Source organism: Bos taurus, chromosome 16 (assembly GCF_002263795.3).
Source record: "Bos taurus isolate L1 Dominette 01449 registration number 42190680 breed Hereford chromosome 16, ARS-UCD2.0, whole genome shotgun sequence".
Lineage (NCBI taxonomy): Eukaryota > Metazoa > Chordata > Mammalia > Artiodactyla > Bovidae > Bos > Bos taurus.
The window spans coordinates 50,789,518-50,814,504 of NC_037343.1; the positions used below are offsets into that span (position 1 = coordinate 50,789,518).

Consider the following 24,987-nt stretch of genomic DNA (forward strand, 5'->3'; position numbering starts at 1 on the left):
TGGGAAATCCCATGGACAGAGAAGCCTGGCAGGGTACAGTCCTTGGGGTTGCAAAGAGTCAGACACAACTCAGCAATTAAACAGCAACGATGTTCTAACGATACAAGACAACAGGGAGCTGTGGTTTTGATGTGCATTTCCTTGCTGATCAGTGATACTTTCATGAGGACCTTTCGTGTGCATGTTGGCCATTTGTATGTCTTGTTAGGGAAAATATCTATTCAATTCCTCTGTCTATTTTTAAATCATATTGTTTGGGTTGGTTTGTATTTTTGCTATTCAGTTGTGTGAATTCTTTACATATTTTGGATATCAACTTCTTATCAATGTGATTTGTAATGATTTTCTTCCATTCCATGAGCTGCTTTTTCATTTTGTTTGTAATCTCCTTTGTTACATGGAATTGATATTTTCTTTTAATTAAGAAAATTTTTGTATTAATGAAAAGCAGAAAGAATATCCATATAATCACTTCCTGAATCCAGTCACTGTCAACATTTGCCACTTCTTCTGTCTGTCTATCTGCTTACCTGGCCCACTTCAGAATGAATCAGCAATTTCCTATTGCTCAATACCCATCCTTATAAAACATCAGCATCTCAAATACAATTAACCACATTCCTAGTCATCACCTCCCACCCAGTCCATATTCAAATGTACTGAGTTGTCCCCAGACCACCTTATATAACTGTGGTTTTTTGAGCTGAGATACAATCAAGCTCACATATTGCATTTGATTATTAAGCTCTTAAGTCTCTTTTCTTTCAGGCTTTAACTCTAGTAAAATACATGCCTAGACATGGCATGTGTAGGAAATCCCATGGACGGAGGATCCTGGCAGGCTATCATCCATGGTCGCAAGAGTTGGACATGGCTTAGGGACTATACCACCACCAGCACCATACATGGCATAGATATACATCTTAACTGGCTGTAAGTGCACAGCCCAGGGGTATTCCATACATTCACAGCGCTCTGAGCCCTCACCGTCTATCTCAGAGTCTTCATCTTGCAAAACTAGAGCTCTCCTTATTAAATGCTCGCTCCCCACCCTCCCCCAGCCCCTGGCACCCTCCATTCTCCTTTCTGTCTCTGTGAACCTGATGACTTTAAGTACCTTATGTAAGTGGGATCACAGGGCATGTCTCCTCTTATGAACAGCTTCTTTCACGGAGTGCAGTGCCCTCCAGGGCCGTCCGTGCTGCAGTCTGTGTCGGAACTTCTGAGGCTCAGTGCTGCGGGGGGCTCTGCTCCTGGCGTTTTGCTATTTGTTTTCATGCCCTGCAAGTTCTTTTGTCCCTCATCTCCTGCAGTGCTGTCATCTTTATGTTGAACTGACCTTACGTTGTGAAATGCTCAAATTCCTTTTTCATCCCCTTCTGTGTATCTTCTTTGTGGTGGGATTACATTTAGCATCCTAAAGTCACAACTATCCTATCTGGGTTTGTATCAGTCTGACATTAACAGCTCATGAAAGCTCCACTCCTTTATAGCGTTGTCCCACTCGGTTCAGTTGTTGATGTCACAAAATTACTTGTATTACTTGCGCATCCAGTAACATAAACAGAAATTGGTAGATACATCAGTTTCTTAGTTCTATAGAAAACAAAATGTGGAGTTATAAACCAAAGTTACAATAACACCAGCTTTTAGGCTAAAAAATGCTTTTTAAAAGACTATGTTAGCATCTTAAATCATGTAGGAAACTAAAATTGCTGTTACAAACCATCATGACTTTGATACCAGCACTGTGTGTCTTCCTTTCCAGAGCCTGAGGTTACTCTCTGGGGTCCTTTCCTCTCGCCTGCGCAACTAGCTGGGGCATTTCCTGCAGGCAGAACTCCTGCAGCTCTTGTCCATCTGGGCCTGTCTTTTGAAGGACAGTTTTGGTTTTTTTTTTAATGATTTTATTTATTTAATTATCTTTGCCTATGCTGGGTCTTCGTTGCTCTGCAAGCTTTTTCCTCTAGTTACAGTAATTGGGGGCTACTGTTCGTTGGGGCGCTCAGGCTTCTTATTGTGGCGGTTTCTCTTGTTGTGGAGCGAGGGCTCTAGGAGTGCAGGCTTCAGTAGTTGTGGCACGTGGGCTCAACAGTTGCAGCTCTAGAGCACTGGCTCAGTAGTCGTGGTGCATGGGCTTAGTTCCTCCGTGGCATGTGGGATCTTCCCCAACCAGGCATTGAACCCTTGTCTCCTGCATTGACAGGCGATTCTTTACAACTGAGCCACCAGGGAAGTCCCTGAAGGACACTCTTGAAAATTTAGGATTCTCGACTGACATTTTTCTTCCTGGAGCAGATCGGCTCCTGGCCCTCTCTCCTCCAAGGTGTTTGTTGAGAAATCTGCCATGATCTTACTGAGGCTCCCTTGTGTGTGACACATCATTTCTCTCCTCCTGCTTTCAAGGTTCTCACTTTTTCTCTGGCCTTTAACGGTCTGATTACAAGGTGTCTCAGCACGAGTCTCTTTGAGTTCATCCTTCTCAGAGGTTATTGAACTTCTTGGGTGTTTGTAATCATGTCTTTCATCGAAGGTGGGGAGCTTTCAACCATTTTTAAAAAAACTTTTTTAATTGAAGGATAATTGCTTTTCAGAATCTTGTGGTTTTCCCTCATACATCAACAAGAGTCAGCCATAGGTACACCCATGTCCTCTCCTTCCTGAACCTCCCTCCCATCTGGCCCCATCCGGCCCTTCAGCCTGTCACAGAGCCCCTGTTTGAGTTCCCTGAGTCACACAGCAAATTCCCGTTGGCTATCTATTTTACATATGGTATTGTAAATTTCATATGTCTGTTTCGCCATTGCTGTCCTGAAAATAAATTCATCAGTACCATCTTTTTAGATTCCATATGTATGTGTCAGTATATGATATTTATTTACATTCCTACCAACAGTGCAAGAGGATTCGTTTTTCTCCACACCCTCTCCAGCATTTATTGTTTGCAGACTTTTTGATGATGGCCATTCTCACCAGTGTGGAGTGATATCTCATTGTAGTTTTGATTTGAGTTTCTCTCATAATGAGCGATGTTAAGCATCTTTTCATGTGTTTGTTAGCCATCTGTATGTCTTCTTTGAAGAAATGTCTGTTTAGGTCTTTTCCCCACTTTTTGATGGGATTGTTTGTGTTTCTGGTATTGAGTTGTACAAGTTGCTTGTATATTTTGGAAACTAATCCTTTTTCAGTTGTTTCATTTGCTGTTACCTTCTCCCATTCTGAGGGTTGTCTTTTCACCTTGCTTTTAGTTTCCTTTGCTGTGCAAAGGCTTTTAAGTTTAATCAGGCCCCACTTGCTTACTTTTGTTTTTATTTCCATTAATCTAGGAGGTGGGTCATAGAGGATCTTGCTTTGATTTGTGTCAGCAAGTGTTCTGCCTATGTTTTCCTCTAAGAGTTTTATAGTTTCTGGTTTTACTTTAGGTCTTTAATCCATTTTGAGTTTATCTCTGTGTGTGGTGTTAGGAAGTGTCCTAATTTCATTCTTTTACATGTAGCTGTCCAGTTTCCCCAGCACCACTTATTGAAGAGGCTGTCTTTGCCCCATTGTATATTCTTGCCTCCTTTGTGAAATATAAGGCACCCATAGGTTCATGGGTTTATTTCTGAGCTTGCTATCTTGTTCCATTGGTCTATATTTCTGTTTTTGTGCCAGTACCATACTGTCTTGATGACTGTAGCTTTGTAGTATAATCTGAAGTCAGGAAGTTTGATTCCTCCAGTTCCATTCTTCTTTCTCAAGACTGCTTTGGCTATTCAGGATCTTTTGTGTTTCCATATGAATTGTGAAAATTTTTGTTCTAGTTCTGTGAAAAATGCCATTGGTAATCTGATAGGGATCTCATTGAATCTGTAGATTGCATCTGGTAGTATAGTCATTTTCACAATATTGATTCTTCCTACCCAGGAACTTGGACTATCTCTCCATCTGTTTATGCCATCTTTGATTTCCTTCATCAGTGTCTTATACTTTTCCATATACAGTTCTTTTGTCTCCTTAGGTAGGTTTATTCCTAGAAATTTTATTCTTTTTGTTGCAGTGGTGAATGGGATTGATTCCTCAAGTTCTCTTTTTGATTTTTCATTGTTAGTGTATAGGAATATAAGTGATTTCTGTGGATTGACCTTGTATTCTGTGACTTTGCTGAATTCACTAGTAATTTTCTGATAGTTTCTTTTGGGTTTTCTATGTATAGTATCATGTCATCTGCAAACAATGAGAGTTTTACTTCTTCATTTCTGATCTGGATTCTTTTTATTTCTTTTTCTTCTCTAATTGTCATAGCTAGAACTTCCAAAACTATGTTTAATAATAGTGGTGAGAGTGGACACCCTTGTCTTGTTCCTGATCTTGGAGGGAATGCTTTTAGTTTTTCACCATTGGAAATAATGTTTGCTTTGGGCTTATCATATATGGCCTTTACTACGTCGAGGTTCCTTCTATGCCCATTTTTTGAAGCGTTTTTTACCATAAATGGGTGCTGAATTTTGTCGAAGTCTTTTTCTGCATCTATTGAGATGATCATATGGTTTATATATTTCAGTTTGTTAATATGGTGTATTGCATTGATTGATTTGTGTATATTGAAGAATCCTTGCATCCCTGGAATAAACCTGACTTGATCATGGTGTATGAGCTTTTTAACATGTTGTCGAATTATGTTTGCTATAATTTTGGGGGGGATTTTTGCATCTATGTTCATCAGTAATATTTGCCTATAATTTTCTTTTTTTGTGTTGTCTTTGCCTGGTTTTGGTATCAGGGTGATGGGGGCCTCATAGAATGAGTTTGGAAGTGTTCCATCCTCTGCAGTTTTTTGGAAGAGTTTCAGAAAAATAGGCATTAGCTCTTCTCTAAATGTTTTACAGATGTCCCCTGTGAAGTCATCTGGTCCTGTGCTTTTGTTTTTGGGGAGATTTTTAATCACTGTTTGGATTTCAGTGTTTGTAATTGGTTTGTTCATAATTTCTATTTCTTCCTGGTTCAGTCTTGGGAGGTTGAACTTTTCTAATGATCTGTGCATTTCCTCTAGGTTGTCCATTTTGTTAGTATACAGTTGCTCATAATATTCTTTTATGATCCTTTGTATTCTGTGTTGTCTGTTTTAACCTCTCCTTTTTCATTTCTAATTTTGTTGATTTGACTTTTCTCCCTCTTTTTTCTTGATGCGTCTGGCTAGTGGTTTGTCAATTTTGTTTATCTTCTCAAAGAACCAGATTTTAGTTTTATTAATCTTTGCTAGTATTTCCTTCATTTCTTTTTCCTTTATTTCTGCTCTGAAATTTATGATTTATTTCCTTCTGCTGACATTGGAGAAGGCGATGGCACCCCACTCCAGTACTCTTGCCTGGAAAATCCCCTGGACGGAGGAGCCTGATGGGCTGCAGTCCATGGGGTCGCGAAGAGTTGGACACGACTGGGCAACTTCACTTCCACTTTTCAATTTCATGCCTTGGAGAAGGAAATGGCAAGCCACTCCAGTGTTCTTGCCTGGAGAATCCCAGGGACGGGGAGCCTGGTGGGCTACCGTCTATGGAGTCGTACAGAGTCGGACACGACTGAAGCGACTTAGCAGCAGCAGCAGCTGACATTGGGGTTTTTTGTTCTTCTTTTTCCAGCTGCTTTAGATGTAGAGTTAGGTTGTCTATTTGATGCTTTTCTTGTTTCTTGAGGTAGGATTGTATTGCTGTAAATTTCCCTCTTAGAGCTGCTTTTGCTGAATCCCATAGATTTTGGGTTCTTGTGTTTTCATTGTCATTTGTTTCTAGGAATCTTGATTTCCCTTCTTATTTCTTCAGTAACCTCTTTGTTATTTAGTAATGTATTGTTTAATCTCCATGAGTTTGTTTTTTGCAGTTTTTTTTCCTGTAGTTGATATCTAGTCTTACAGTGTTGTGATCAGAGAAAATACTTGGTAACAATTTCAGTTTTCTTAAATTCACTGAGTCTTGATTTGTGGCCCAAGATGTGGTCTATCCTGGTTCCATGTGCACTTGAGAGCATATTCTTCTGCATTTGGATGGAAAGTCCTGAATATATCAATTAGGTCCTCTTGAACTAATGTTTCATTAAGGTTTGTGTTTCCTTATTGATTCTCTGTTTTGATGATCTGTCCTTTGGTGTAAGTGGGATGTTAAAGTCCCCCACTATTATTGTGTTACTGTCGATTGCCCCTCTTTTTCGGCCATTGTTTTTTTTAAATATTCCCCCAGCCCTTTTCTGTCCTCCTCCTGGGGCCCTGTGATGCACATTTTGATCATCAGGTCAGGGCCTTGTCAGGAAATGGTTTATTGCGGAACCAGTCTTCTTACTAGTTATAGGTCTATTCAAATTGTCTTATTTCTTTGTGGTTTAGTGTTGGAAGGTTTTTGTGTTTCTAGGAATTCTGGGTTATCCAGTTTGTTGGTACAAGGGTAGTACTCTCTTGAAATGAAAGTGAAAGTCGCTCAGTCATGTCCGACTCTTTGCGACCCCATAGACTGTACAGTCCATGGAATTCTCCAGGCCAGAATACTGGAGTGAGTAGCCTTTCCCTTCTCCAGGGGATCTTCCCAACCCAGGGATCAAAACCAGGGATCAAACCCAGGTCTCCCGCGTTGCAGGTGGATTCTTACCAGCTAAGCCATAAGGGAAGCCCATGTACTTTCTTAGAATCCTTTTTACTTCTGCAGAATCAGTATTAATGTCCCCATTTTCATTTCTGATTTTACTACTTTGAGTCTTTATTTTCTTAGTCCATGTAGGCAAAAGTTTGTCAATTTTGTTGATCTTTTTGAATAACCAACTTTTGGTTTCATTAATTTTCTCTATTATTTTTCTATTCTCTACTTTATCTCTGCTCTGATCCTTATTTTATTTTGTCTGCTAGTTTTGGAGTTTAGTTTGTTCTTTTCCTAATTTCTTGAGTTGTAAACATAAATTGTTTGTTTTAGATCTGTCTTATTTATTAATGTCAGTTTTTATAGCTATAAATTTCCCCTTCAGTGACCCTTCCACTGCATCCCATGAGTTTTGGTGTATTGTGTTTTTGTTTTCATTCATCTCTAGTTATTTTATAATTTCTCTTGTGATTTCTTCTTTGATTTTTTGCTTAATTTCCATACTTTTGTGAATTTTCTTGTTTTCTTTATGTTTTTGATTTTTAGCTGTATTCTGTTGTGGTCAGAGAAGATACTTTGTATGATATCTCTCTTTTAAAGTCTGTTGAGTCTTTTGTGGCCTAACTTATGGTCAATCCTGGAAAATGTCTTGTGTGCACCTGACAAAAACATATGTGTTGTTGTTGGGTGAAGTGTTCTGCGTGCATCTGTTAGATCCCATGGTTTATTGTGCTGCTCAAGTTCTGTATTTCCTTACTTATCTTCTGTCTGGTTGTTCTGTTCATTGTGAGAAGAGTATTGTAGAGCTATATTTCTCCTTCAGTTTCCTCAGTTCTTGCTTCATGTACTTTTGATAGTCTGCCAGATGTGTAAGTGATTATAATTGTTATATCTTCCTGCTATGGTGAATCTTTTATTAATATACAACCATTGAATTTTTTTAGCCTTTTCCAGAATGCTGTATAGTTGGAATCATACAGTTTGAAAACTTTTCAAACAGACTTCTTTCACTTATGTAGCTATACACATCTAAGGTTGCTCCATGTTTTTTATGGCTTGATAGCTCACTTCTTTTTAGCTGGCTTGATTTTTTAAAAATTGGACTCAGGTGCTCCCCAATGTCATGATCAATACACGAGTTTATGATTTCTGGCATGTGAATTGTGTTCGTGGGCAGTGCAGAGACCTTTCCTCTCCCCCATGGAGCCAGATGCAGACCTTATCCATGAGTGTGGGGATGGGGTCAGAGCTCCGTGTCCCCTCGGCTGTGGGGTGGCAGGTGGGAGAGGAGACCTGCTGTGGTCACCCTGGCTCACTCAAGGTCTTCTGACAGCTGTCCCTCGACAAGGAGCTCATCGACTTTGGCAGCTACACAGTGGGTGAGACTGCAATCCGGACCATCACGCTGACCAACACTGGGGGCTTGGGCACCAAGTTCAGATTTCTTCTGGCATCAGAGACTTGTGAGATGGACACCTCCCAGTCGGTCCTAAAATTAGTGAGTGTGCCGCTGCTCCTGGTCAATGCTGTGGCTGCTCAGCCAAGGGCAGCGCGTGGTATCTCCTGCCCCAAGATACAGTCCCATGAGCGTGAAGTGGGCCATGAGTCAAAGGAGCCTATTGATGTGAGCAGGATGAGGAGGGGTGGCAGGACAGCCTCCAGTCCATCTGGAAGTGCTCGAACTCTGTAGGGAGCACACCTTGGCAGCAGGACACTGTCCCCTGTCACGTGTGTTGGCAAGGCAGTGGACAAGCATTCTCAGAGTAGGGGCATCCCAGACTCCTCAGGCTGAAAAGCTCAGCAAACCCTGCCCCGCACCCACATCTCTCTCAAAAGTATGAGGGAGGCCCTGGTCCTCTCATGGGAAGGCTGTGCATGTGCTGCCAAGGAAACAGAAATAGGAGGGACCCCATCCATGGAGACAACTTCTAAAACAGCCAGTGGTCAGGGAAGAGGTGTGTTGGTCATTTGGGGGTGAGCACAGAGAGAGAAAGTTTGCCTCAAAATACATTAGTTGAAACTTTCCTATAAGAAGCACTTAGTCTGTTTTCTCTGCTGCATTAAGGGGTTTCAGCAAAGGTCCTGGAAGGGTCTCCCCTGGAGAGGGAGAAGGCAGAGGTACCCTGAACAGCAACATGGGCCAGCTGCTGCAACAGAGGTTGGGACTGGGGTGTGAAACCAGAGCATGGGATGATGAGGGAAGAGGGGGTGCAGGAGCCAGGCTTATGGAGGGAGGACAAGTGGCCGGGCCCTCAGGCTCTCCACGGGTACTGGCTCTGTGTCTCAGTGGGCGTCTGAGCAGCTGGATGGCAGCTCCACCAGGACAATGCCCTGCAGGTCCCCCATGGACCCTGAGTCACACGCAGCAGGCACTCAGTCAGTCTGTTCCTGAGCCCAGGGGAGAGGCCTGCGGGTCAGTGGCCTCTTGGAAAGGAGCAGAGAAGAAGCCAGCCTGCTCTCAGCCTGCAGGGGTCTGGGCCAAAGCCAGGAGAGCTCTGGGCTGGAGCCTGGGGGGTGCCCAAGCTCACAGTGGAGAGCAGCAGGTGTCCTGGAGGAACTCGGCCCCATGCCTGTGTGCAGAGTCTCTAGGAAGGGGCTGAGGAGGAAACCACCTGCGTTAGAGGAGGCCCTGAGCCCCAGGCAAACTCAGCACAGGTCAATGGAGAGCTGCCAAGGGGGTCATGCAGGAGCCCGTGGTCCCCAGCCCAGATCATGGCCGGGTTCTCAGCGTGGCACCTCAGGGATGGTGGATCTGGATAGCTAATGGGAAAGGCAAATGGACTGCACTAAAGGTATCATGTTCTCTTTTCAGAGTAGTACCTTCACGTATGAAGACAAAAGTTTGTATGATAAATTCACCACCAGTTTTTCTGAGCATCAGATGGAGGGCAATGAGTCATCTCCTACAGATGTACCAAGCCAGAAGGAGTCTGGAAAGCTGGACGTGAAGGAGCAGGAGGAGGGGCACCCCATCGGTGAGCTGGGCCCATGGCCTGCGCTCAGCATACAGCCCTGGGCTCCTTGGCACAGGTTCCCTGAGTCCCAGCCATGTGATGGGCAGAGAGGCAGCACTCAGCATGCAGCCCTGGGCCCCTCAGCACAGAGGCCCTGAGTCCCAGCCATGTGACAGTCAGAGGGCCTATGGGTTGGGTCAGAGGGCCCCAGAGGACAGATTCCAGGAGCCACTTAGAGCACATCCACACAGACAAGGCCAAACAACTGTGAAAACAGGCTGGAGGGGGTACTGTTTTACCTTTCCAGGACTTGGCAGCCCCCCTCCCCCTACCACCCCAGCCTGGCCCCCCATCCTCCCCCCCACCCCACCGGGCCCAGCCCTCACACAGCTTTCTACCATTTTCTCCTCTTAATACAAACGTCTCGAGTCCACTTTCAGCTCCTCCTGCCTTGAAGCAAAGCCTCAGATGGTCCACCTAGCTTCCCCATGTTTCTCTGCTGTCCTCTCTCAGACATGCTGCTCTTAGGCCATTTTGAGCAACTCAGGACCTTCTCCCACCTAGGCCTCCCACTCCAGAAGCCACAGTGACCACTGTCTGAGTCCACCCAAGAAACCCCAGGCCTGGGACCATACATGGCATTGAAGTTGGGGGTCCCTGAGTTCCCAAGGCCCCCATGCAGGAGATGGCCATGGGAGCTGTGAGAGTGGAAACACATCCACGTTAACCTGGGGCCACAGTGACAGCCCCTTGTGCCAACGAGCCAGGCTGTCTACCTGCACTGACCCTACAGCCCTGTGACCCCTGTCCTGGTGCAGAAGGGTCAGGACACCCTGCCCAGGCCTGGGGCACAACCCCACTCCACTCTGGTCCTCCTGTGCCACCAAGTGGCCCTTCTTTGCAGACCTGGGTCAGGGGGAAGGGGGGGGCCCTGCCTGGGTCAGGGTGCCCCCTGTGAGGGCCCTCGCCAGCCCTGGGGACAGGTGGGAGGGCAGCACGTGATATTGTCAGGATGAGGTATCTGTTCAGGAGGGCTGGGGTGGCCTCCACAGACTCCAGGACAGCACCTGGTCTGGGAGAGGAAGGGGCCCTGGTGCCCCAGCTCTCCTGGCCTGGCCAGCCTCACCTGTGAACCCCCTTCTCTTCCAGAATCAGAGGGCGTGACCTTGACCACCATCATGACTATACCTCTCAATGAGGAACAGATGGAGTTCTCGCTGGGAGAGGTCAGCAAGGCCTGCCTTCCTCCAGCCCTGGGATGGCCTGTCCATCTGACCAGAGCTGGATGAGACTAGTCTGGTCATCGGACTTGTAGCCTCTGGGCGATTAGCTATCTCAGCCCGTATCTGGCCACCCCATCCCCAGCTGGGCTAGGTCAGACCCAGAGCCAAAGAGGCAGGCCTGGGTGCCCCTGTTGAGCACAGAGGAGACTTCCGTGTAGGGCCTCACTAGCCAGAGCGGCAGGGGTGGGGGTGGGGTCCACGTGTGTGTGCACGTGTGTCCATGTGGTACATGTGTGTGTGTCCGTGTGTGTGTGTCCACATGTGTGCATGTGTGTGCATCCATGTGTGTTCACGTGTGTGTGCAAGGCCCGGGTCATCAGGAGAGCAAGTGCACACATGGCTGCTGCCACCTCCCACCACACAGTGATTGGCCATGGTGAGGCCATGGGAGGTACCTGTCCAGAATGTGAAGGCTGACCAGCCTTCCGCCTCTCTTCCCTGCAGACAACAGAGGGGGACATAGGCCCCTTCAGCTCCATCAAGGTGCCCGTCATCTTCACCCCGATTGTCCCGGGAACGGTCCAGAACAGTTTCAAGGTTGTGTTTAAGAATCAGCAGTGCCCAACTGTGAGTACCATGCTGCTCCCCAGGCATGGGGTCCCGCCCTCCACCTTCCATCCACCCAACCATATGGGGCCTATATTACAGAAAAACCAAAGGAACTTTCTGGCCAACCCTATATTTTGAATATTAATCTCTTATCAGTCATATCATTTGCAAACATTTTCTCCTATTCAGTAGGTTGTCTTTTCATGGTTTTTTTTGTTTTTTTTGGTTTTTGTTTTGTCTTTTCAGTTTTCTCAATGGTTTCCTTTCCTGTGCAAAAGCTTTTATGCTTCATTAAGTCCCATTTGTTTGTTTTTGCTTTTATTTCCTTTGCCTTCAGACACAAATCCAAAAAAAATATTGCTGCAATTTATGGCAAAGAGTGTCCTGCCTATGTTTTCTTCTAGAAGTTTAATGGTTTCTGGTCTTACATTTAGGAATTTAGTCCATTTTGAGTTTATTTTTGATGTGGTGTTAGAGAATGTTCTAATTGCACTCTTTTACTTGTAGCTGTCCAGTTTTCCCAGCACCATTTATTAAAGAGACTGTCTTTTCTCCATTGTATGTTCTTTTCTCCTTTGTCATAAATTAGGTAACCATAGGTACATGGGTTTATTTCTGGGCTCTTTATCCTGTTCCATTGGTCTGTGTGCCTGTTTTTTGCACCAGTGCCATGCAGTTTTGATGACTGTAGCTTTGCAGTATAGTCTGGAGTCAGAAAGGGTGAATCCTCCAGCTCCATTCCTCTCTTTCAAGGTGCTTTGGCATCCCTCCATGTTCCTTCCGCATGTCCACCTTCCCTGTGACCCAACCTTTGACAAGTTCTCCTTACATGCCTCACAGAGGGCTCTGTACAACTGCCTTATTGTTTGATGCATGAGGGTTTGTGGTTGTTTTCTTATAGTAAACTATACCTTCCGCCAGAACCAAACAGACCTCTTCCCCGCTGCTGCTCAGACATCTCTAACAACAGCTGCTCCCACGATAATGATAGAGCCACCCTGCTCTCCTCTGCTTCCCCTTAGCCTCATTTCCCTGTGTCCCCTCCCATATTCATCCTTTTTTTACTCTGTATGTATTTTAAGGAGCCAGGTTTTTTCTATGGATCCAACTAATGCTGTCTGCCTTTATGGGGACACTCCAGTGTGTTCACAGCATAATACTGACACACTTAATCTCCAAAATATGCAAGCAGCTCATGCAGCTCAATACCAGAAAAATGAACAACCCAATCAAAAAGTGGGCAAAAGAGCTAAACAGACATTTCTCAAAAAATTGAAAGCATTACTTCTAAAATCAGGAACAAGACAAGAGTGCCCATTCTCACCACTGTTACTACAAATGACAAAGAATTAATCTCCAAAACACTGATACACTTTGTTTTACTTCTTCCATTAGTTGTATTGACTATTCATTTTATGATATTATTTCCTCACTTTCAATTTTCTTGTTTTGGTTGGTTTAATCAAGTTGCTACTTATTCCTTTTCTTCCTGTTATTTGGAAATTCTACTTTCCATTCCATGAACAGTCCCCTCCACTTTCAGCCCCCAAATCCCACATGACTTGCTACTTCTTAAATGGAAGAGGAAAACCCTCCAGGACAGACTGTGCCCAGCAGGACACTCGGCCAGCACTTCCTTATGACCGAAATACAGTGTGACATTGTGTCCGTCTTACTGACCCTCTTTCTTGGCCTTCAGTGTCTCCATAACACTTAAGTTTCACTGGAATTATTAGAATCTCCTCTGAACCTGCTGCCACTGCTTTAGGAGTTCTGACCTGACACCATGGTCCATGTTTCCGGGCAGGTGATCTCTTTCCAGCTGTGACCAGTTAATGCATCTGTGCTCACTGCACTGTCCTCTCCTCACCGCTTCGGAAGTCTCTGCTCTGCCATGATTCCTATTCAGCGGCCAGAGATTTGAGACAAGACACTCATTTGTTTGAACAGAAACCCCAAGGAATGGGACGTGCCCTACAGTACCCCATAGTGTTCCACAATACTCACACTGCCCCCTGTCAGTAGTACCAATTGGAGTTCCACAGAGCCTCAGAGAACCCTACAGGACCCCATGGAGCCCCCTGGTACCCTACAGGACCCCACAGAGCCCCTGCTCTGTGACGGGAAGGAACACGGGCCAGTGCTGGGTAACCGACCACTCAAGAGAGGACAGCCTGGCTGGGGCTGTGACTTTGAATCAAGCATGTGCCAGCCCATGGGGGCCCTGCTGAGTGAGGCAGGCAGTGAACACCTTGACTGCTCCCCACGCACTGACCTCTCCCAACCAGAACTGGGGACACACACGCAGCCACTGTGCAGCTCTCAGCCTCCTTGGGTGAGCAGGGGTATGGGCTCCCCATCCTGCCTGCCTGTTTTCCTGAGACCAGGCCCCTTATGACAGGTCTGGAATCTGCCAGCCTGCAGCCCCTTCCCATCCAGGGGTCTGGGGGCACTGCTGCCATCTTCCCATGAGGACAGCCCCCCTCCCATGTCCAGGCCTCTCTTTCCCACCCTGCTGGCTCTGCTGTAGATGGGGGCTTCCTTGCCCTCCTTCGTGGAAGTCTGAACTCCGAGGCCTGGGTCTTTCTTCACCCTCATTTGTCACGTGTCACCCCCTGAGTCCATCTGCTCGCCTGGAGCTGATTCAGGTGCTGGCAAGACCGGCCTCTCTGTGACCTGCCTGGCCCTGCCGCCAGGATGCTGCTTGGGGCCTCTGAGCCTCTCAGCCACTGCCCCAGCCCACCCCTGCTGCCTCTGACAGAAGAGGTTGCCTTTGTCCTCAAACCCTCTCCCAACTGCCCCAGCAGCTCCATCTCCCTGGACCTGCTTTCTGTTTATTCTGTCTGGTCTGTCTCTGGCCCTGGAAATGGGCTGTGTTTCAGTGACCCAGTGGCCTCGGATCTGGTCCAGCTGTGTTCTGAGGTCACAGTCCTGCAGGTGGTAGGAAGGAACGCCCCCCACACAGTCTTGTGGGTTGGCGGTCCCTGGCGCTACCCTGGGGGGGCTGCTGTGCACACACTCACCTGGCAAGACACCCACAAAGCCCAGCTCTGAGACCAGGACCCGGGGTCTGACTGCAGGGAGAAGCACCTCTGTGTCTGGGCCCTTGAGAGACCTGAGCTTCCATCTGTGTTGGCCATGTGCACAGCCTGTGTGACACACGATTTTGTAGCAAAAGGGTTTTTCTAAACCGCTAAAAATGTGGATATTTAGGAAGCTGCATGACACGTTTGTGAAAACCCATTGTACAAGTCTACCTTCTCATGTTTAAAAATTTTGAAAATAAACAGGATTATTTAAATTATATGATGTGGGGACCTCCCTGGTGGTCCAGTGGTTAAGAATCCACCTTCCAATGCAGGGAGTGTGGGGTTTGACCCTTGATCAGGGAACTAAAATCTCACATGCCTCGTGGCCAAAAAAAACACACCAAAACATAAAACAGAAGCAATAAATCCAATTGTAACAAATCCAATAAAGACTTTTTAAAATAATTATATGACGTGAAGGACTTCCCTGGTTAGGAAGTTCAGTGGTTAGGATGCTGAGCTCTCACTGCCAATGTTCAGTTCCTAGTCAGGGAACTAAGATCCCACATGCCTCAGAGCATGATCCAAAAATAAACAGAGCTCTGCTCATTAACAACAAAAAAAAATGATCTAATGTGAAAACTGCCATAGATCTCAAAAACATGGTTAGTTTAAATTTTTTTTAATATTTATTTGGCTGCAACAGGTCTTAATTGTGGCATGTGAGATCTAGTTCTCTGACCAGGGATCCAACCCGGATCCCCCACACTGGGAGTGCATAATCTTGCCACTGGACCACCAGGGAAGTCCCAATGGCCAGTGTAATTATTAACCTTCCAATACTTGTAACAGCTGGGACTTCCCAGGTGGCACTAGCGGTAAAGAACCCGCCTGCCAGTGCAGGAGATGCAAGAGACAGGTTCTGTCCCTGGGTTTAGAAGATCCCCTGGGGAAGGCCATGGCAAACCACTCCAGTATTCTTGCCTGGAGAAAATCCCATAGACAAAGGAGCCTGGCGGACTACAGTCCTTGGGGTTGCACAGAGTCAGACACGACTGGGCACATGGTACTTTTAGGAATTACAGATCATGCTCTGAGCTCTGTGTTAGCGCTCACAAGCACTGTCTGCTCTGCTGATGAACATGCGTGTTATTGGATTTTCGTGTTCAAATTCAGTTATATTTCAAAGTCGTCGGCGTGGCTATTGATGTGCCTGTCTGGGTGCCAAAGCCCAACGTAGACCTGAAGATCTGCATGTACGATCGGCTGTACCAGGACTCGATCCTCGTCCACACGCGGTGAGCCCTGGCTGGGTGAGATCCGATACCTCAAGGTGGGGGTCTCCAGGGATTGCCCTGAGAGCCCACTGGGACCCCAGAGCTGTCATAGGATGGAAGCCTGAGGGTCAGCGTCAGACAGAGGCTGACAGTTGCTGGGCTGCTGGCCTTGAAAATGGAAGAGGGGCCACAAACCAAGGGACGTGGCATCTCCAGAAACCAGAAAAGCCAGGAGAGCGTTCTCTGTGGAGCCTCCGGGGGAACCAGCCCTGCCTGCAGCTGGGTTTCAGCCCTGGGACACGGTGTCTGGACCTGACTTCCAGGACCGTGAGGATAAATCGGTGTCATCACCCCTGTCTGTGGGGGGGTCGGCACCCCGCACACCAGGTCAGGCCCCTCGCAGACACAGACAGAAGAGGGGGCTGGTCCTCTGAAGGAACATGGGTAGAGTTCTGAGAAAAGAAGCATGTTTCATTCACAGAGCTTTGCAAGGGTGTCCAGACACCACGGTTGTCATTTCTTTTTTACTCTCCCTTTCTTTTTTTTTTTAACTTAAGTTCAATTAAGTGGAAAAAAGAGGCAAACCCAACAGTTAGAGCTTAGTGGATCTTCACTAACCAAACACACCTGTACTTGGCCAGCTGCTGTACCCAGGGTCCTGCTTCTCTCCGGAAGTGGGGGCGATGTCAGCCTGGGTGCAATTAGGCTGGCACCTGCCGGCTGCTGGGTCCCCAGATGTCAGTGCTGCAAACATCAGGTGACCTGCTTTTCCCGGAGGCTGGGGTCTCGGAGCAGGTTTCAGATGGATTGTTTGGGAAACCAGGGTTTAACAGGGTCTGGTCAGTTTACCTCAATGCAAAGTGTGTCCACCCCTGGGGTGGATGGGGGGACACGGAGCACGGGAGCTCTGCTTTCTCAGCCTGTCCCCTGAGGCACGCACTCGACCTCTTAGGTTTGTTGAATGATTTTAGAATTCAATGTTATTACCAGTTTTATGGGTACAGAGGTAGCAAGGGAGTGAGTTCACAAAGACCCTGGTTGTAGTTGCCTGAGGGGAACCCAGCCACAGCAGAAACCAGGGTGGGAGGGCCCAGTCTGAACACCTTTCATGGTAGGGGACATTCAGTGCTGGGTGACACTGGGGCCAGAGGTCAAAGTTGAGAGAAGAGAGACCTTCCTTTGCAATCTCAGGAGCCCATGGGTCACTCAGGGTCCCGATCGGCCCTGGGTTCCCCATGCAGAGGGACTGTGAGAATCACCCCGGGTGGTTAAGGAGACACCGAGAGGCCTGAGAGGCTCTGGACCATGGCCTGGGGTCCCTGATGGCCCAGGGGCGGTCTCCTTAACAGGCCTAGGGCAGCTCACCCACTGCCTCTCTTTCTGGAGACTGGAGAGCAGGTGGGGAGGGGGTGTCCTAATGGGGCTGTGGCCCACGTGGTTGACTGGGGGCACGCCTGGCTTTCTCCGGCTGGTCCTGAGTTGAAAGCAAGGACAAAAATTGGGGAAGCTGCCGTCACCAAGGCCAAGGCCTGGCCACCTGGGGCCTCCTGAGCGTCCTGCAAGAGAGCCTGTGCCTGAGTGGGGAATGGCAGAACTCCAGGAGGAACAGGGCCCCCTCTCCCTGACCCCCGGCCTGTGAGGCGCTTCCCAGAAAACACTCAGGTTCTAAAAACCGACCAGGGTGACTTTCAGTTGTGATGTTTTTATTTGTAAGGATTCCTCAGCCAATGTCATTTCAGGAAAACCTGCCCCTGTGAGCAGGGCTCTGAAGCCTGTCCGACAGTGGGGCTGGAGGGTGGGGGCTGTGCCCGGCAGGGCTGTGCCTGGAGGGGGTGCACTGGGCCCTGTGGGGCAAGGACTGACCTCAAGTCGCTGTCCGGCCCTCCCTTGGATGCTGCAGGTCGAAGGCCGCGTTGCGCCTAAAGTTCGAGGTGTGCAAGGAGCTGCGGGGCCACGTGGAGCTCCTGCCTGAGACTGGCTACATCCAGGCCCTGTCGTCCTACTCAGTGCAGCTCAAGTTCCTGCCCAGGTGATGTGCCCAGCAGGGCGCCGCTCCTCCCGGGTCGGCCGGGGGGGGGGGGGGGGGGGGGGGGGCGGTCCTGAGTCACAGCAGGAAGCCAACCCCAGGCTCCCGTATTTCTGATCTTCTGTGTACCCCATGACTCTGGCACCCTCACAGTTGAGCCTTTTGTCATTTCTCAAATATAAAGGGGAAAAGAACATTCAAGTGCCCCCTGTCTCTTGCAGACACTCCCTCCCAGAAGATGCAGGGAAGTATTTTGACAAGGAGACCAGGGTTCTGGAGGCCCCGATGACTATCCGGGTGGCTGACCAGGTCTGTGTGGGGCTCATCTGGATGCCGGGCACCCTGGGGGAGCAGAGCTGTTCTGGCCTGGCTCTTGGAGCCCATCTTCACCGGCCTCCGGTCTTGCCCTAGCAGCCCCTGCACAGGGGAGACAGAGGGAGGGGCTTGTGGATCCAAGAGGCCCCAGTGCTGTCCTGGGTGGGCGGGGCTGTCCCCGGGACACCCAGACCCTCGTGTTCCTACAGTCCAGACCCAGGTGTCCAGGGTGTGCACATCCTCGGTACACATGTCATCATGTGAGTTCACAATGCACCGACAAGCAGATGCACAGATGCACATGTGTGTGCACACATACCCTCCGGCCCCCTGCCCCCCTGTGCTGCCCATGCCATGCTGAGGCCAACAGGAAGCAGATGTGTCCGTGAAAGGTGCAGAGTCAGCCGCCAGCTCACAGCAGGACCGGGGTTCTTCTCAGTTTTGGAGACATTTCCCTAACTGACCGCAATGACCTAATGGCCCTGCCCTCTGCACTTCAGATCAAACCCGTGGGGTTTACTGTCCATGCTGTAGTCACCACCTCAGACCTGGAGCTCAGCCCCGCAGGGCTGGACTTTGGCTACTGTACCATCTACGAGGCCATCAGGACCCAAATCAGCCTCTGCAATCATTCCCTCCTGCCCCAGGAGTTTGGGTTCGTTGGACTCCCCAAGGTACCTCGCTCATGTGGTCAGAGTGGGAGGTACTGGGCAGTGAGGGACGAGGGGCTGCTACCCTGAGTCCTGGTGCCTGGCCAGGCCTCACCCACCTGCAGACTCCACGCTCACTCCCAGGGACCTCAGCCAGGGTATCTGGCTGTCCCCACCTCAACCTGCCCCTCTCGAGCTCTCTCCACCTGCTGCATGCACAGCACCCAGAATTCTCTCCCCTCCCTCCCTCCTGAGACTCTGGCCTGCCTGGCCCTGCAGGGCAGCCAAGAGAGGCCCAGGCCTGGCTTCCCTCAGTCCTCCGGGCTGCCCCACCAGAGACCCATTGTCTACCCCCATGTATGCAGACACACTCACATACTCACCTGTGCTCACATGCATGCACACACATTCATATACTCACATACACCTGTGCTTACATGCATGTACACACATAGCCCTGTGCTCACATGCACACACACAAACTCACATACACCTGTGTTCACATACATGTACACACTCATACACACACTCATACACCTGTGCTCACATGCATGTACACACTCATACACACACTCATACACCTGTGCTCACATTCATGTATGCACTCATACACACTCATACATGTGTTCTCATATGCACACACACTCATATACTCACACCTGTGTTCACACACATGTACACACTCAATACACAGCCTCATACACCTGTGCTCACATGCATGCACACACATTCATATACTCACATACACCAGTGCTTACATGCATGTACACACATAGCCCTGTGCTCACATGCACACACACAAACTCACATATACCTGTGCTCACATGCATGCACGCACTCATACACACACTCATACACCTGTGCTCACATGCATGTACACACATAGCCTTGTGCTCACATGTACACACACATACTCACATACACCTGTGCTCACATGCATGCACACATATATACACTCACATACACCTATGCTCACATTCATGTATGCACTCATACACACTCATACATGTGTTCTCATATGCACACACTCATATACTCACAACTATGTTCACACGCATGTACACACTCCATACACAGCCTCATACACCTGTGCTCACATGCATGCACACACACTCATACACACATAGACACACATACCTGTGCTCACATGCATGCAGACACACATAAACACACCACCCTCTCACTTGCACACATGATCACATACACAGAGACAGACTCACACCCACGTAATGCATTTACACACATGTCACCAGACACAAATTTGTTTGTGCTCTGCCACACTCCCATCCACGTTGCTCCCCGTGGCACTCCCTGGAAGGTCACCTCATTTTCGCTTTGCCATCCATGGTCTTCCTTTTGCCAGTTTGTGGACATCCAGCCCAACGATGGGTTCGGGACAATCCTGCCACTGGAAACGCTACAGCTCGATGTGATCTTTCAGCCCACCAAGGCCAAGGAGTACAACTTTGAGCTCATCTGCAAGTCAGAGATTAATCGGTGAGCCTGACAGGAGTGCAGGGCCTGGGCAGCCAGCTGGGAGTGGCAGCCCCTGGCTAGCCAGGCTGACTACAGGGCTGGGCGGCAGTACCAACCTCAGAGAGCTCTGACCTAGGTCTGCACACCTGGGTCCAGGCCCACCTTGCAGGTGTGTGAGATGTGCACATGTGTGCATGCACCTGTGAGCATGCATGAGTGTGCAGAGCATCCCCTGGGCACAAGCCCCACCTGCCCTTATGCACTGTGTGATGGGCTGGTCCCCGGCCTCCGTGTCCACCCTGAGAACTGGGGCTGAGAAGGCAGGGAGCAGGGGGAAATGGACTGGACGACAGGGTCTGGCACGAGGGCCAGCTCTTGCTGATTCTCAATCATCAGCCTCCAGGGAGGAACATGCTGGGACACCCTCCTGGTGTCAGGCCAACCCCTCGTGGAGCCAGCCCACCTGTCCCCTCCTTCTCTTCCTCTCCTGTCTGCTCTTTGGTCCTGGCTGGGGGCCTGGCAGCCCTGGGGCATGGGGTGGAGGGAGGGTTAGCACCCTCCGGCCAGGTGAGTGGCTGAGGGGAAGCTGGAAGGGGTCTACAGGTGGTGATTTTAAGGAGCCAGTGCAGAGCGAGAACCCCTGGAGGAAACCCAGGTACAGGCTCTGCCCAGCTGCAGCCCCACCACCCGCCTTTCCCCTCAGCTCTAGTGACCCACCCTGGGCTGGGCCCCTCTTGGGCTTGTTCACAACTCTCAGCCTCTGGAAAATAGCCCCATGAGAAAGGGTGGTTGAAAAATAATCTCAGTGCCCAGAATGGGCTCCAGCCTATGGCAGAAGCTCCTTAGATGTCTGTCGATTGAATGAGTATTTAATTTTCTTCAAGAACTATCTACAAATAAATTGAAATTTCCAAAAGCTTATCCAAGAGCCACCTTGGAAAGGCTAGCAATGGTAAAACTGTGAGGCCTCAGGGAATAAAGCAGTGATCGGGAGTCCAGAGAGACCCAGTGGCACACACACCCCCACCCCACTGCCCCCCACAGAGCATGGCTGCCCATGGGCTCCCAGACCTGAGAGCTGGACCCGTGCCCAGCACTGCCGCCTGAGCACCGGCCACAGCATGACCCCGTCCTGACTCCTTACCTCCACTTGCACAGCTAAGTCATCAGTAAGGCCTGTTGGCTCTACCTTGAAGACTGAGCTGAATCGCCCCACCCCTACCTGGATGCCAGGGCTCTAAAGCCCGCGTTCTGCCTCCCCTCCCCTAGGCCCTCCGCCACAGCCCCCAGCTGCTGGAGACGTGTCCGTGCAGCCCACCTGCGAAGGACACTGAGTTTGGCACAGGTCCCCAGCAGGTTTCTGTGTAAGCCCGAGTTCCCATCGCCCATTGCTTAGTGTCTAGGAGGGGAGTTGCCAGGTCACAGCGTCAGTTTCTTTTCAATTTTATGTTCTCCCCCATAACGTCCGGGTGTCTGGCTGCTGCACCCCTTCCAGCTGTGGGTAATGTCAGGTTTCCTTGTCTGCTGGATGGAGAGGCATCCTCAGAGGTGTGTGACAGTGTCTCACTAACTCGTGTTTCCAATGACTGACAGCTTGGAGCTTATTTGCCATCCGTGTATCTTTTTAGTGAGAAGTATTTTTAGGTCTTTTGTCTATTTTTTAAAATCAGGGTTTTTATGGAGTTTTGAGTGTTATTTATATACTCTGATAGAAGTTTCTTGTCAGATTTGCAAAAAATTTCCCTGGTGGCTTGTCTCAATCTCTTCACACTGTCTTCTCGTAAAGCAAAAATTTTTAACTTTGAGTGATTGGGAAAGAAATACATCAAGACTGTATATTTTCACCCTGCTTATTAAACTTATATGCAGAGTTCAGTTCAGTTTGTCTGTTGCCCCTTCTCCTCCTGCCTTCAATCTTTCCCAGCATCAGGGTCTTTTCCAGTGAGTCAGTTCTTCGCATCAGGTGCCCAAAGTATTGGAGCTTCAGCTTCAGCATCAGTCCATCCAATGAATATTCAGGACTGATTTCCTTTAGGATTGACTGGTTTGATCTCATACATCATGCAAAATGCTGGACTGGATGAAGCACAAGCTGGAATCAAGATTGCCTCAATATACAGATGACACTACCCTTATGGCAGAAAGCGAAGAGGAACTAAAGAGCCTCTTGATGAAGGTGACAGAGGAGAGTGAAAAAGCTGGCTTAAAACTCAACATTCAAAACACAAAAATCATAACATCTGGTCCCATCACTTCATGGCAAATAGATGCAGAAACAATGGAAACAGTGAGCGACTTTATTTTCTTGGGCTCCAAAATCATTGCAGATGGTGACTGCAGCCACACAATTAAAAGACGCTTCCTTCTTGGAAAAGAAGCTATGACAAACCTAGACAACATATTAAAAAATAGAGACATTACTTTGCCAACAAAAGTCCATATAGTCAAAGCTATGGCTTTTCCAGCAGCCATATGAGGAGCTGGATGTAAAGAAGGCTGAATGCCAAAGAATTGATGCTTTTGAGCTGTGGTGTTGGAGAAGACTCTTGAGAGTCCTTTGGACTGCAAGGAGATAAAACCAGTCAATCCCAAAGAAAATCAGTCCTGAATATTCATTGGAAGGACTGATGCTGAAGCTAAAGCTCCAATACTTAGGCCACCTGAAGTGAAGCGCCAACTCACTGGAAAAGACCTTGATGCTGGGAAAGACTGAGGGAAAGAGGAGAAGGGAGGGAAAGAGGAGAAGGGGCTGACAGAGGATGAGAGGGTTGGATGGCATCACTGACTCAATGGAAATGAGTTTGAGCAAACTCCGGGAAATGATAAAGGACAGGGAAGCCTGGCGTGCTGCAGTCCATGGGGTTGTAAAGAGTTGGACATGACTGACTGAATAACAAGTCCCCTTTATCAACTTTTTGTTTTTGGATCTTGAGTTTGGTATCATATCTAAGAATTTTTTTCCCTAACCTAAAGTCACAAAGGTTTCTTATAAAACTTTTACAAATTTACATCTTACTTGTGCATTTATGTTTTACTTTGATGAATCATTGCATCAGGTGTGAGATACAGCATGAAGCTAAAGGGCTTCCAGTCACTCCAGCGGCATCACTGAGACAGTAGCAGAGGGCAGAGCCCACCCCCCAAACTGGGGAAACTCTGCACAGCCTTTACACCTGAAAGTCTATTTACCTGAAAAAACCTTTTATTTCCTGAGTACCTTAAATACTAACACATTAGCGTATCCACTCTCTTCTGGAATAAAATGTGTCTGTACAAGTCTGATGGCAACCCAGTATTTAAGGGACCTACTTCTTCATAGAGAAATCAAGGGAATTCCAGAAAAACATCTACTTCTGCTTCATTGACTAAAGCCTTTGACTGTATGGATCGCAACAAACTGTGGAAAATTCTTAAAGAGAGAGGAGACCAGACCACGTTACTTGCCTCCTAAGAAACCTGTATGCAAGTCAAGAAGTAAAGAACCAGACATGGAATAATGGACTGGTTCAAAATTAGGAAAGAAGTACATCAAGGCTGTATATTGTCACCCTGCTCATGCAGAGTACATCATTCAAAATGGCAGGCTGGATGAAGCTCAAGCTAGAATCAAGATTGCCAGGAGAAATATCAGTAATCTCAGATATGCAAATGACACCACCCTAATGTCAGAAAACAAACAGAAACTAAAGAGCCTCTTGATGAAAGTGAAAGAGGAACGTGAAAAAGCTGGCTTGAAATTCAACAGTCAAAAAACTAAGATCATGGCATTCAGTCCCATCACTTCATGGCAAATCAGTTCAGTTCAGTTCAGTCACTCAGTCGTGTCTGACTCTTTGCGACCCCATGAACTGCAGCTCGCCAGGCCTCCATGTCCATCACCAACTCCCGGAGTTCACTCAACTCACGTCCATCGAGTCAGTGATGCCATCCAGTCATCTCATCCTCTGTCGTCCCCTTCTCCTCCTGCCCTCAATCCCTCCCAGCATCAAGGTCTTTTCTAATGAGTCAACTCTTCATGAGGTGGCCAAAGTACTGGAGTTTCAGCTTTAGCATCGTTCCTTCCAAAGAACACCCAGGGCTGATGTCCTTCAGAATGGACTGGTTGGATCTCCTTGCAGTCCAAGGGACTCTCAAGAGTCTTCTCCAACACCACAGTTCAAAGGCATCAATTCTTCAGCACTCACTTTCTTCACAGTCCAACTCTCACATCCATACATGACCACTGGAAAAACCATAGCCTTGACAAGACGGACCTTTGTTGGCAAAGTAATGTCTTTGCTTTTGAATATGCTATCTGGGTTCGTCATAACTTTCCTTCCAAGGAGTAAGCGTCTTTTAATTTCATGGCTGCAATCACCATCTGCAGTGATTTTGGAGCCCAAAAAAACAAAGTCTGACACTGTTTCCACTGTTTCTCCATCTATTTCCCATGAAGTGATGGGACCAGATGCCATGATCTTCGTTTTCTGAATGTTGAGCTTTAAGCCAACTTTTTCACTCTCCTCTTTCACTTTCATCAAGAGGCTTTTGAGTTCCTCTTCACTTTCTGCCATATGAGTGGTGTCATCTACATATCTGAGGTTATCGATATTTCTCCTGGCAATCTTGATTCCAGCTTGTGCTTCTTCCAGCCCAGCGTTTCTCATGATGTACTCTGCATATAAGTTAAATAAGCAGGGTGACAATATACAGCCTTGATGTACTCCTTTTCCTATTTGGAACCAGTCTGTTGTTCCATGTCCAGTTCTAACTGTTGCTTCCTGACCTGCATATAGGTTTCTCAAGAGGCAGGTCAGGTGGCCTGGTATTCCCATCTCTTTCAGAATTTT

General features: G+C 48.0%; 1 protein-coding gene across 8 annotated transcripts in view; it reads left to right on the plus strand.

Annotated features, from left to right (window-relative positions):
- Positions 1-24,987, plus strand: part of CFAP74 (cilia and flagella associated protein 74) — an 89,730-nt gene that overhangs the window by 48,115 nt on the left and 16,628 nt on the right. For all 8 annotated transcript variants that reach the window (XM_059875763.1, XM_024976794.2, XM_024976792.2 and 5 more), the window contains 9 exons: positions 7,933-8,097; positions 9,412-9,574; positions 10,703-10,779; positions 11,281-11,403; positions 15,591-15,712; positions 17,592-17,720; positions 17,939-18,026; positions 18,533-18,706; positions 20,046-20,179. In XM_059875763.1, the coding sequence (XP_059731746.1) occupies positions 7,933-8,097; positions 9,412-9,574; positions 10,703-10,779; positions 11,281-11,403; positions 15,591-15,712; positions 17,592-17,720; positions 17,939-18,026; positions 18,533-18,706; positions 20,046-20,179 (1,175 nt within the window). The remainder of the gene's footprint in view (positions 1-7,932; positions 8,098-9,411; positions 9,575-10,702; positions 10,780-11,280; positions 11,404-15,590; positions 15,713-17,591; positions 17,721-17,938; positions 18,027-18,532; positions 18,707-20,045; positions 20,180-24,987) is intronic.